The sequence below is a fragment of the Buceros rhinoceros genome, unplaced genomic scaffold (assembly GCF_000710305.1).
Source record: "Buceros rhinoceros silvestris isolate BGI_N320 unplaced genomic scaffold, ASM71030v1 scaffold39303, whole genome shotgun sequence".
Lineage (NCBI taxonomy): Eukaryota > Metazoa > Chordata > Aves > Bucerotiformes > Bucerotidae > Buceros > Buceros rhinoceros.
In genome coordinates, this window is record NW_010402534.1 from 15,899 (window position 1) to 27,865 (window position 11,967).

Consider the following 11,967-nt stretch of genomic DNA (forward strand, 5'->3'; position numbering starts at 1 on the left):
AGAGTTATACAGACACACAGCTAACTTCATATAGATCCCATTAGACAACTGATTTACAACAAGTTTTGTTTAATAAGAAATGGGCAAAGCCAGCTTCTTTTCAGAATCAAAATGCAGAACAAATGGAAAAGAAATGATGGTGGTATACCTTCACAAGTTTGAGCCTCCACAAAAAGCGCAACCAAGTTTTACAACTTTAAGAGCTTCTATATACACTCCACCTTCTCTATTTAGCCCCAGGTTTCCCCTTTCCCCTCCAATGTCTTACTGAGTTCCAAATATTACAAAAAAGTCCTAGTTATTGCCAGAAACTTTCACCTCCCCCTCCTCCCCTCCCCACCTAGCAGCTTCACAGAGAGGATGGAGTGTAATATGGAGCTTTACAGAATCTCATGGTATTCATGAGGGCCACACTAAGGAGCCTCCGTATGAATCTGGTTGCTAACATTTCTATTGTACTGTGACATGACTCACGACTGTTTCTTAGAAATTGGGGGATGGGGAAAACGGAGAAAATTCTTTAATAAAAAGACACCAGGTACAAAGCAACGTTTTACTTTTGTTGTGGTAAAAAAAAAAAATCACATTTTACAGATAAAATGTAGAACCCTGAAATACTGACACATTCTCTTATCGTGCACAATGCTGAGGTTCTCTTACGAATCACTTTAAAACTGCAATTAAAAATGTACAAAAAAAGAAAAGAAAAAAAATCAACCCACAAAGCTTCTAAAAAAGGAACCCGCAGGCACTTCCTCTTGTGGAATGTTTAAAAAGTTAGCCTACTAAAGAAAACAGTCGACTTCTTGTGAAGGTTTTGGAGAAATATGTATCAGTTCATTTATTTGGGTATTCAATAATATCCTTGGTGATAATGCTGACTCCATGGCTTCTGACCCCAGAATTGCTGCAATAAATGGATAAATAGTTAAATTAAACTTGTCATCACATAATGGATACATTTCTTACAGTTGGGGTTTTTTTGTTTTTGGGGTTTTGTTTTGGTTTTGGTTTTTTTTTTTTTTCTCCAAACACCTAGTTCTCCTGGAACTTGAGAAGATTCAAGTCCTCTCAAAGAACAACAAGTTCCTAAACAACTGAAGGCAGTGAAGAGTTCACAGTAGTAATGTGAAGCCAAATACTACATGCCATTAAAACCAGTAAGCTGTAGCTGATATTTGATATATCAAGACCATCAAGCCAGATTAAGTTTTGCCCAGAAAACTATTTATAACGATATTACCTAGCACTGAAAGATTTTGCTATCCAGTTTTGACTACACAACTAATTCTTTCAGGCAGCATTTTGAAACATTCAAGTTAACAATCAGTGAAAACGTAAAGTTATGACTACTTACACCCTGCTGCCACTGGTTGTAGCCCTGAGATTGGTTTTTGTAGCCACGATTATTTCCCCTTCCTCTGAAGTTCTGCAAGAGGACAACAGTGTTTAACTACTTCATCTATACAGCTTTTTCAGAAATGTATTAATACCAATCTTTCCAGCTGCACCAGAACACCACACACCATACAGAATCTTCCTAATACAAGGTATCAGGCAAAAAAACAACAGGTTAAAAACCAACCAAACAAAAATCCTCCCCCCAAAACACTAGAATACCAAAAGCCGTCCCCCTCCACGCAAGTGCTTCTTAAACATGAGGCAGGAACCTCACAATAAGCCAGCTCAACCTGCTGATGCCAGTGGTCTGGAAAGCTGGCTATTCCAGTTTTGACTCACCCTACCTCTAGCTACTAAACTGCAGCAGGACAACTAAAGATAGAGGAGCTTGCCTATTTTTAGTTAGGAAAGGTTGTAGTTGCCACAACGATGTGTTATCTGATCAGACAAAAGGATACAGGTCATATGACTGAAAACAGAAGAGCTACTCCACAAAATTTCAAATACAAGTTATGGTACAAAAAAGGCACATTGATATTAATAGATAAGAAGTTTGTCAGTATCAGACAAACCTGAGCCGTGTTTACTCACTTGGGCTCCATCTGCTGGCTCTTCCATAATCCAAATTACATATTCAAAGACTTCCAGTGATACTCCAACAGTTAAGACCTAAGCTAGTATGTCTCTGCTAGTTGTGTTTGATACCACACACCAAAACAAAGACATTCTCCAGAGCTGTTCCAGAGGTTCCCCTAAATGCTTGGGAAAGATTCACCTTGACCCTAAGGCCAAACAAAGGTTACTACTGTATGAAGGGGGAGGGCAGGGGAGGAATCAAACACAAGCCTTCACATACCCCCTAAAAATCTTCAACAGGACAGAGGTGCAGTCCTGTGGGAAGCCCCCATCAGCATCAGAAATTCTTATGCAACATTCAGAGCCCTGGGCACATACACTGAACCAGAAAGCTAGGCCTTTCAGCGTGAGACTAGTGTAGTACCGCAACCAAGTCTGGGGCTATTCCCAGCCACCAAATCTTTCAAACATCAAACAAGTACTGCAGTTCAGCTAATAAATCCCTTCAAAAGCATCACCTGGTTGTAGTTTCCCCTGTTGGGCATTCCTCCTCTGTTATAGTTCCCTCTGTTCGAATAGCCACCTCTGCTTGGAAAGACGGGGCCACGAGGATATGGGTAGCCAATGGCACCGCTGCTGCCACCGCCACCACCGCCACCTCCACCACCTCGCTGAGGCATGTTGCCTCCCCTCCTGTTGTATCCACCACGATTGCCAGGGACTGCAGAGAGAGAATTACTTAAGACCTAACAATTGCTTGATTTAAGTATTTCTTACATGAAGGTTATTGTTAAAAATCATGACGGTACAGAAAAGTCTAAATTCAGTGCAAAAATGTCAGTGCAAAGATTAAGTCATCCAGTCATAGTAAAATATGGTTGTTTAACCACGTGCTACCCTGCCAATAGAATCTGGCACACAAGTGAATGCCGACCCTAACATAAAAGCTGTGCCTGAAGCCACATAAACAGCGTCATCCAGGATCTGACAATCCTCACTTTTAAAGCTGGACAGTTAACTTTCCACTCATACATTAAAGTTAAAGAAGCTGAAATCAAGTTCCCACTACACAGTAACTGCAATGCAAGTACAGTACAATGCACAGTAACTACAAATACAAACTCCCCCCTCCACAGCAGCAATAACCTGCAACATCCACAGGCTTGTTTCTAGGCTCACCTCCTCCTCTGAAGTTGCCACGCATGTTGAATCCTCCACGTCCTCTCTGACCCCTATTAAATTGATTTTTATTGCTCTTCTTGTTCTTCTTTGAGCCAGTGTTCTGTTTCTTCTCTGGCGGAAGAGATTTCTTACTTTCTTCTTTATATTGTTCCAAAAGCTTTTGAGCTTCTTCTTTTTGCAACTCTACATAGATTATTTCATCAAAACATTCTGCTACCTCTGGCAGTGTGAAGTTCCCTATAATTGCAAAAACACTGAGTATTCAGCATCTACATTCAGCTACAATTAAAAGCCGTAATTTAACCACCTTTCTCCCATTCTTCCTCCCACCCCCTGAATTCCCTCAGCATAGGGACAAAATTACATGATTTGAGCATTTAGGAAAGGTAACAGTGACAAAGGAATAAACAGATCTTCATGGAGTTGCCAGTACTGTTCCAAACCTTGAAAACATTCTGCCTCTATCTTTTTTTTTTCTTTTATAAGCCTCCACTCAGAATACCAGCTTCTGCCAAATATGTCACTTATATAGGGCACTTTATGCCAAGACAGCTTTGTGCATCTGCATGAAGCATATCAGCATAACTGAGTAGTGTTAAGGACTGCAGCAGAGGGAACACAATATAGTGTTGTCCTACAAGTTACAATAGTCTTCCAGTTTTGTTTAAGTACAGCTGTTTAAGATAAAGTGATTTTTTAGACTTCACGTTTACTTAATCCTTTAAACAGATAGTCAGCATCCTAAAACACAGTATAGGATTATGTTCCATGCCTTTCATTTTGAGAACTGCATGCTCTGGAAGATCTTTTCCCTCCACCTCTGCCTTCTTTTGTGTTCTTTGCTTGTAGTCTTCATCTTTTGGGCAAACAACAACTGCTTTGCGCTGGAAGCCTGCAAACAGGCACATTTTTCTCCTCTGCGCAGCTGCAGACACATTTGTCTGAAAAAAATGCAGTAACTTACTACACGTAGCTGTCATTGTAAGAGTTAAGGAAGTCAACTTATGGTGTATAGACTTCACCTCTACAAGAGCTCGCAATGAAGTTTACAAATAACTGGACATAAAGTTGCTGCACAATGCAAAGTTACGAACTCATATCCACGTGTTAAAACACTGTTCCTCCCACATCCCATACATCCAGAAGTTCAGACAAGCATTTGCAGTAATAGCTCAACTTTGTGTCCCCTGAACGAGTAGTAAGTCAGCAAGTGAAACAATTGCTATTACAACTTAACTTTAACCCCACTTAATTACTGCACTACAGACTACAACGTTATCTCCTTAACCGTTTTTCACTGAAGCTTCTACCTGATCCAAAATGAAATTCCGCTTCTTGCGAGCTGCAATCTCAATGAACTTTCCAAGACACTGTGGAGCTCTCTGCAATAATGTGTTAAGTTTCCCGGTGTCTGCCATCTGCCGCTTAAAACCTGCAACCTATGGAGACATTTCGCAGAGTTAAAGTAGCCCTTGCACACGTGGCTGACATTTTCTTTGCTAAACACTTTTCACCTTCCTTCAAAGCTTGTTGAGCATAAGGCCATGGCTACAAACCCCCAACTGGAATTCCCAAAGACTCCAGGTGAATCAGTACAGCTGATCTAAGGTATACTCATTACAATGCTAATTCAAAGCCAAATGTTCTGTTCTGAGGACGATGATATAAAGAGAAATAGAAACACTTAAGTAGTCAATAAGAGTTGACTATTTCTTATCTAGTGCCACAAAAAGCTTCAGAATCCTGCTGGAGCTCAGCAAGATAAAAATCTTTAATGGTCACTGCTAACCAGTAGTCAGTTTCTTAGATTTCTTTCATACAAAAGAACCCTGAGGTAGCCACAAACTTTGATTTTACAGCAAGTCTTTAACATATCAACAAAAAATGTTGTATTATCACTTACCATCATTTTATCCATAATAGTGTTTGTCCCAAGTATGTTGTATTTCCCAGGATTTGCTGCTGCATGTTTGGTAACCCATGTAGTCTTGCCAGCTCCAGGCAAGCCAATCATCATCACCACCTATGACAACAGGTTCTATACTTGAGATACTAGTTCAAAGACTTTAACATGCATCTTAGACCAGCAAGACTAATGGAAACTGATTGTGGGTGTCAGGAGGGTGAAGAGTCATGGGATACCAAGTATTAAAGCCCCCAAACGGAAAGGACAGAGTTGCGTAATAGTCTCCTTAAACTCCACCATTTCCATTCATCTGTCTCAACAACCCTGAGATTATCAATCAGAAACTTACCTCACAATCTTTCTTTTGCTCAGGTCCCTTTGGCCCTCGGACCCTATCCTCCAGAGGGACCTTCTGGATGAAGGTATACTCTTCAGGTACAGGAAAGTAAGGTTCCTCCTTCTGACCAAAGTTGAACTCAACTGCACAGTTATGGCAGAGAACGTGTGGGAAAAGTGGCCGCCCATCAAGAACTTCCTTACTGATCTTGAATGCAACACCAAGCTCTTGGCCATTCTTGGAATATGAGAGTTCCACTTCATCACCATCAAAATTCTGGTTTTTAGACAAAGCATTAGTCTGGATAAAATTACTCACCTCGCTCTACAAAGTTTTATTAAGTCATTTTCCTCTACTGGCTACATTCACTCAACTTCTCTAACAATGTTAAATCATAAAGGAACTACTTAAAAGTTCTATCTTAAAATGAGTTACTGCCAATGACCATCTTGTTTAACAGCTTTTTATTTTAAACTTCTAAAAGACATGTCTGTCAATATGAAATCTTATCGTGTTGATACCAGTCACTGTTGATAGCATCTGCTATTTCTACCTCCTCCCTATGTTAAAACAACTTGTCTTGTGCCAAGTTTTTCTGTATTTGGTTTACTGCTTCTCTCAAAGCAGTCTAAAAATTCAAGGATGTTTTCCTTCAAAAGAAAATACAAGTGAAAACTTACAGCAAAACATCCAATCACATCATTTTCATCAAACTTCTCACCAAAGTCTTCAGTCTCACAATTGCATGTCTTTATTCCTTTTAGAGAATAACCATAAGAAAATTCTTCTTCACCTGAAGAAATAATTTGAACTTATTAAAAATAGGCATTTTTACCTAACGTTTTAGAAATACCATCACTTCACAGCTACTTAAGTTAGCTGCTTTCAGAATGTTTTTACTAATGCCAAAAACCCCTATGACCCCCGAACAGCTACAGCTTCTTCCTCTATGCAAGAATACTCTCGCTTGAGATGGAACAGCAGTGTTTCCCTCATCCCAGTTTTAAGAACCTTATGCTGCTAGTTCCAGATTTACTAACATAAAACTGAACTGCCAGATAAAGACATGAGCAGGTATTTTTAAACTCTGAAGGCTTGATTATGCACCTGTAATGTAGTCAGTAAGAAAGGCTTTCTCGATTTTATCTCCAGTAGCACTTACCCCTCCCCATTTTACAGGGAGTTTAGCAGACATTCAGCCTATGCGACAGCTGAGGATGAAGCTGCAAGGAACAAGCTAACAGGAAGTGTCAAACACGAGGTCTCAGGTAGAACTTAAGCACTTAACTAGAAAGCTGATGATGGTGTCAGACCATACCAATTCATATACATTTCCCACAAAAATGCGTCTCAGCAGAGGTATTAGTTATAAATACCATTATTATTAGTTGCAATGTATCTAATGAAGTTGTATTTCTTCTTAACAGCTTTCAGAAATGAAGATTCTCCCCTCAAGCTAGACGAATGGTAATAGAGCTATAACTTTTTCTTCACTGGTTATATCGAACACCATGCCCCATCCTCTAATAACACCACCGCCCCCCCCAACTCTTCCTACTTATGATACTACATGAAAAGGAGAAATCCTTAACCTTGTTAGGTCTTCAAGAATGTTTTCCACAACCCACACCTGACCGCTGAAAGAATTAATGCTCAAATCATGTACTCCTTACAGGCGTGAATACTTAAGAACTTTATTTGGTCCCAGCAATAAGCGTTCCCACACCTTGCCCAGGGAATGATTCAAATTAAGACTACTCTTCAGAACTCACAGACTATAATCACTAAGCTTTTCCTATCTGTGTAAGAAAAAATTACTTACAACTTTTAACCACACAGACAATAAATGGTGCAAAAGTAATCAAATGCTTAAGTCTTACCAAGCAACATTCCACTTGTGTTCAGTGACCAGCCAACTCGCACTTCATGTATGTCAATGTCTTTTGTATACAGGTGTTTAACAGGAATCTTTTCTGTAACCTAGTTTTAAATTATTCATTAAAAGTTATGTAGTACTTATAAAAAACTAACAAGATGGAAACACAAAGGTAGAATCTGGAACCTTTGCATTTTGGTTAATTCTTTGCTAAGCCTGAGTAATCGCCTTCTGCTTAAGTATTTAGCATTGGCTTGTGGCTTCACATAGTTACATTTCCTGACTGAGCAAGGAAGATGCAAGATACCCTAAAACTTCAAAGCACTTAGTTGTAGCAGTCCCACTCAGCGGCCAAAAGCCTTAATCCTTTCGATATTGTATTAAAATCTCAAACAAGAATATACATACTTTAAAAAAATAATCACCATAAAGTTGGTATTAAGAGAAAGATACTTTGCCAATAAAATGTAATGGATAAAAAAAAAAATTGCTTTACATAGACTGGGGAAAATATTACGCTCATCTGCTTTCCACAGTAAGCAGACTTCCTGGGCACGCTGCCAGCTTCCAAACAACATAACCAGCTTCAAAAAAACCTATCTAAAAGCACTGGACTCTGAAGGCAACCAGCTATTTTTTGAACTGTCTTTTACAAACTTTCAACCTGAAGTGAGAAACGGATCAGTATCCTGCCAGTTTCCACAACAGAGTCCAGTGACCAAGGTGAAACTGATTTGAAAGTGAACAGGGTTATAAATACCGACATAAATTTCACTTCACTGGCCTTCCAAAGTTACAGGTGCCAACAGACACAGATAGCATTAAATTCAAGAGCACGGAGAATGAGATCACTACCACTCATGGCAGTGATAGGTTTGAAAGTACTAGAGGAAGAGAACAGAGTAAGCATTTATACACACAGGCATATCACATGCAAAGAAGCCTTTAATATTAAGGGAGGAAGGGGGGGGAAATCAAGCTCTGTCTCTCCTGTTACTCTTTCATCAACTATTTGGAGAAATCTCTTTATCACAAGGCTGATGGCTCTTTGCCATTCTTACCCTTTGGCAGGACTCTTGCTCTCAAAATTCAAGTACCTGCTAAATACTCAAATTCACTGCATACACAAGTCAGAATTATTCAGGTTGGAAGGGACCTCTGGAGGTCACCTAGCCCAAATCCCTGCTTAGAGCAAGTCAAACTCAAAAGCTGGGATAATTTATATACCCTTTTTTTAAAAAAAAAAAAAAAGAGCCAAGCTTTCTGTTATGTTCAGATAGTACAAGCAAACTTCTGACTATCAAGTATCAAAATTCTTCCAGTGCTGATGCATGAGGTGCCAAATAGAATTCTTCATTTAAAATAAGACCAGAACTTACAGAGCATTCTTACAGACAGAGCAAATGCCAGCTGCTTTTTTTTTTATTCAATGGAAGCTCCTATAAAAGAGGAAGCAGTTTTGCTAATTGAGACATCTTCTATCAAGAACCATTTTACAGGCTCAGAAGAGGCAGCTATCCAAGAGTCCTGTTCACCTTAATTTCAGCTAAGCCCCAAAACCCTGACATCTATAACCAGTATTATATTTAAGCATGCAAGACAGCCTCCCACAGAACATCAGTTTAACTCACCTTCATCTCATAGCAGACTTTGCCTTTAGAAACTCCATAGGAGGCTCTCCCTCCAGCCCAAAGGAAAGCAAAGCTTTCCATGGTCAGAGAGGAAGCACTAAACCGGTCTCTTGAGATTTTAAAATGCAGATCACAGTTATCTGTTAACATAAAAATAATTGTTTACTCTTATTACAAAATAAAGTACAGCTGTCCAATTTTAGGCATTAAAGGTGATTTCAGCTTTTAAAAGTGGTTTTCAAGACAAAGTGCAGCAAGCGCTCTGCATCCTTCAGGAAAGTAACCAAACACATGCTTAGATGGAGCTGCAGGCTGAAGATCAGCCAAAAACCTCAGGAAAAGCTAACAAGAATAATTTTCAAGGTGACATCTTTCACTTCCGTCATCAAATTACCTCTATTTTTTCCATCTGCTTAGAAACCTGAAATTCATCTCCTCTATTTGAACATTTTTTGATGGTTACCTGAGGTATTTCCATCAACATAGAGCAAAGGAGTCTGCACTGTGCTCTTTGCATTTTTTTTCTTGAAATCTTCTTACCCCTCACGCCCAAACCTAAGGGCAGCTGAGAAGTAAACTGGAACACAAGTATTTTTAAGTACTGAAATTAGTACTGTCTTTGGGTAACACAGTAAATTCACAAGCCCAATTAGATTAAGCCAATTAAAATAAAGTCAGTTAAGTCAAGTGCAGATAGGTTAAGCACACAGAATGTGGTAAAAGAATCTACTTCGCCTAAGAAACATGATCCGCACTATAAATTCACCTACTGCTCTACAAACTCAAGTGGAAGCTTTGTTTTACAGGCATCTTCAGAGCTGCACACATGAAATTTAAAATTAATATTCTAGAAGGTTTCAAAAAGACAATGCAAAATGGTACATGAGGTGCAGGATATAGCAGGTTAACTCCCCAGACGAAGGAATCCATGCGAGAAACTCCAAACCTACTTGAGGATTACAATAACGGAGTGAAATGAGCAGGCAGCGAGTTGTTCTGCCCTGGTATGGAAGCCTGCACCCTGCACCCCAGTCTTCCCTGTATTACTGGGAGCTCTCACACTTGAGATCTTGTGGTGTTTGCATACAGCCACCCCCAGCTGCAACTACAATATCTGTAACCCAAATGTTTTCTCATGAGTACTTCTAACTTATTTGTTGCATGGAAACCAGGTAAAAGGCCAGAAGAAACCCACCTGTGTGTGTTACTTTTAGAACAGATGAGAACTTTTAAGTTCCAGCTTCCTTGTAAGACACAGGTAATAAAAACCACTTAAGAGTGCTAAACCTCTTACGCGTCTGGATCATCATGGTCCAGAAGAGACTGCCAAGTTGTTATACAATTCAGCATTAAAGCTATGTTTGATTCTGTTCTCCAAGCAGTCTGCTGACACTTCAAACTACATCAAAGTTTGTCCAGTAACGAAACTTCCTACTATAAATAGCGATAATGAAAGGCAGCTACTGTTCAGTTATTGGAAAAATCAGAAGTTCCCATAAGGGTGGCTACTCACCAGGTCAGCATCTAGAAACCTGAGACTCAGTTACCAGAATGTCATGAATGGCATATTCAGTGATTTACATGGCTTAAACTACTATCTCCTTCCATTTCAAAACATCTCTCCGGACAAGAACACCTGGAACTACTGGCAAATATGCCAGATAATGCCAAATTAAAGCTCTCCTCCCATGCCACCTGAAGAATCAAACAAGTTCCAGCATCACTTATACCAGTTTTCTGATGCTGCGCTAAGCCCTTGTACTTACCCTCAGGAATACAACAGTCAACTCTGCTCCAGTCACATCACAGTAATAGTAAGATTTATGTTACCTGCCTCACATGAACTCCACTGTTTGCGTGTCCCTGCCAATTTCTATGCCCTTCTCTCTCTGCCATGCCACTAGCAAGAGTCAAACTACACCAGCACTCCTCACATCCCAACCTCCCAGTTTGCACAAATGAGTCTTTTCCAGGAGGCCGTACCTGGTTTTGTTTTGTTAAGAGAAAACACGAAAAAAATATTCCACTGGTTGATACGTGAATAGGGCCTTGGCAAGTTATGCAGAAAGCTCAGTTCCCAAATTGTGCTATTGTAACCACCTACACTACCAACTCTAAGAACTTTCTAAAGCAAAAAAGCTCATGTGCTACGTAATCAGTTTCTCAAGCTGTTTCTAGGGTCTCCTATGCTCACTCTATACTTGGCCAGCTTAATTTCCATACTAGATTAGTGTTTTGGTTAAGATTTCTTCAGAAAATCCTATTATGTTCAAATAGGAATTCATGAAAAAACCGAGCTTATTACTGTTATGAAGACCTACACATCCTTCTGTTCTCTTGTATACTGAAAACAGGGTGGAAACAGCTTTTATCTTTTTTTTTTTTTGTCTTAGGGTTACTTGATATTGAAAGTCAAGAAATATATTTACCCCACATCCCAGAAAGTGTGGTTTTAAGATTAAAGGCACAACACCACATCTTTCCAGAGTAAAGGCAGGCATATTTACTCACAAGTATCAAGACAAACCACTGTGTCGTCAAAATGTTCATCTTCTTCTTCAACAGGTGGTTGAGGGGACTTGGCCCTGAAAAAAACAAAAGCAAAGGTAATGCAGCAGCACGTATTTTCACTGTTGAGATAAGCATTTCTGTACTTCTCATTCACAAAATGCTGCCCAGCATTAAGTTTATTTACCTGCTGTATTTGTTTTCCTCAATGTATTCAAAATATCCACGGCCATGGTCTTCACGTGGTCGCTTCACTCCCCTCTTTTTCTCACCAGGTTTTTGCTCTGTTTTAGCATCTCCTGTAACAGGATGAATGATTTATTTTAATTACACAAAGTAACTCTTTAACTGGGAATAAATTCTATACAACAGCTGCAACTTTGGAAACTGAAAGAACCCACAGCATGAGAAAAGCAATAGCGCCCTAAGAAACAATTTTGCTTTGTACTGAGATAAAACCCTGTATCTCGAATCTTCTCAGAGGACTCAAAACTCGTCTGCTAAATCATCTCTGACGTGTGACAGAAACAGCCAGTACACCCCGCAGCAG

General features: G+C 39.6%; 1 protein-coding gene across 1 annotated transcript; it reads right to left on the reverse strand.

The window, feature by feature from the left end:
* Positions 1 to 52: 52 nt before the first annotated feature.
* Positions 53 to 11,716, reverse strand: HNRNPU (heterogeneous nuclear ribonucleoprotein U (scaffold attachment factor A); the record flags this gene model as incomplete). Its single annotated transcript, XM_010132666.1, has 13 exons — positions 53 to 907; positions 1,358 to 1,429; positions 2,496 to 2,698; positions 3,157 to 3,396; positions 3,932 to 4,100; positions 4,470 to 4,598; positions 5,063 to 5,182; positions 5,415 to 5,678; positions 6,083 to 6,195; positions 7,283 to 7,382; positions 8,910 to 9,049; positions 11,421 to 11,494; positions 11,605 to 11,716. Coding segments are annotated over 13 exons (1,790 nt in total), but the record flags the coding sequence as incomplete, so codon positions are not given.
* Between the last annotated feature and the right edge of the window lie 251 nt (positions 11,717 to 11,967).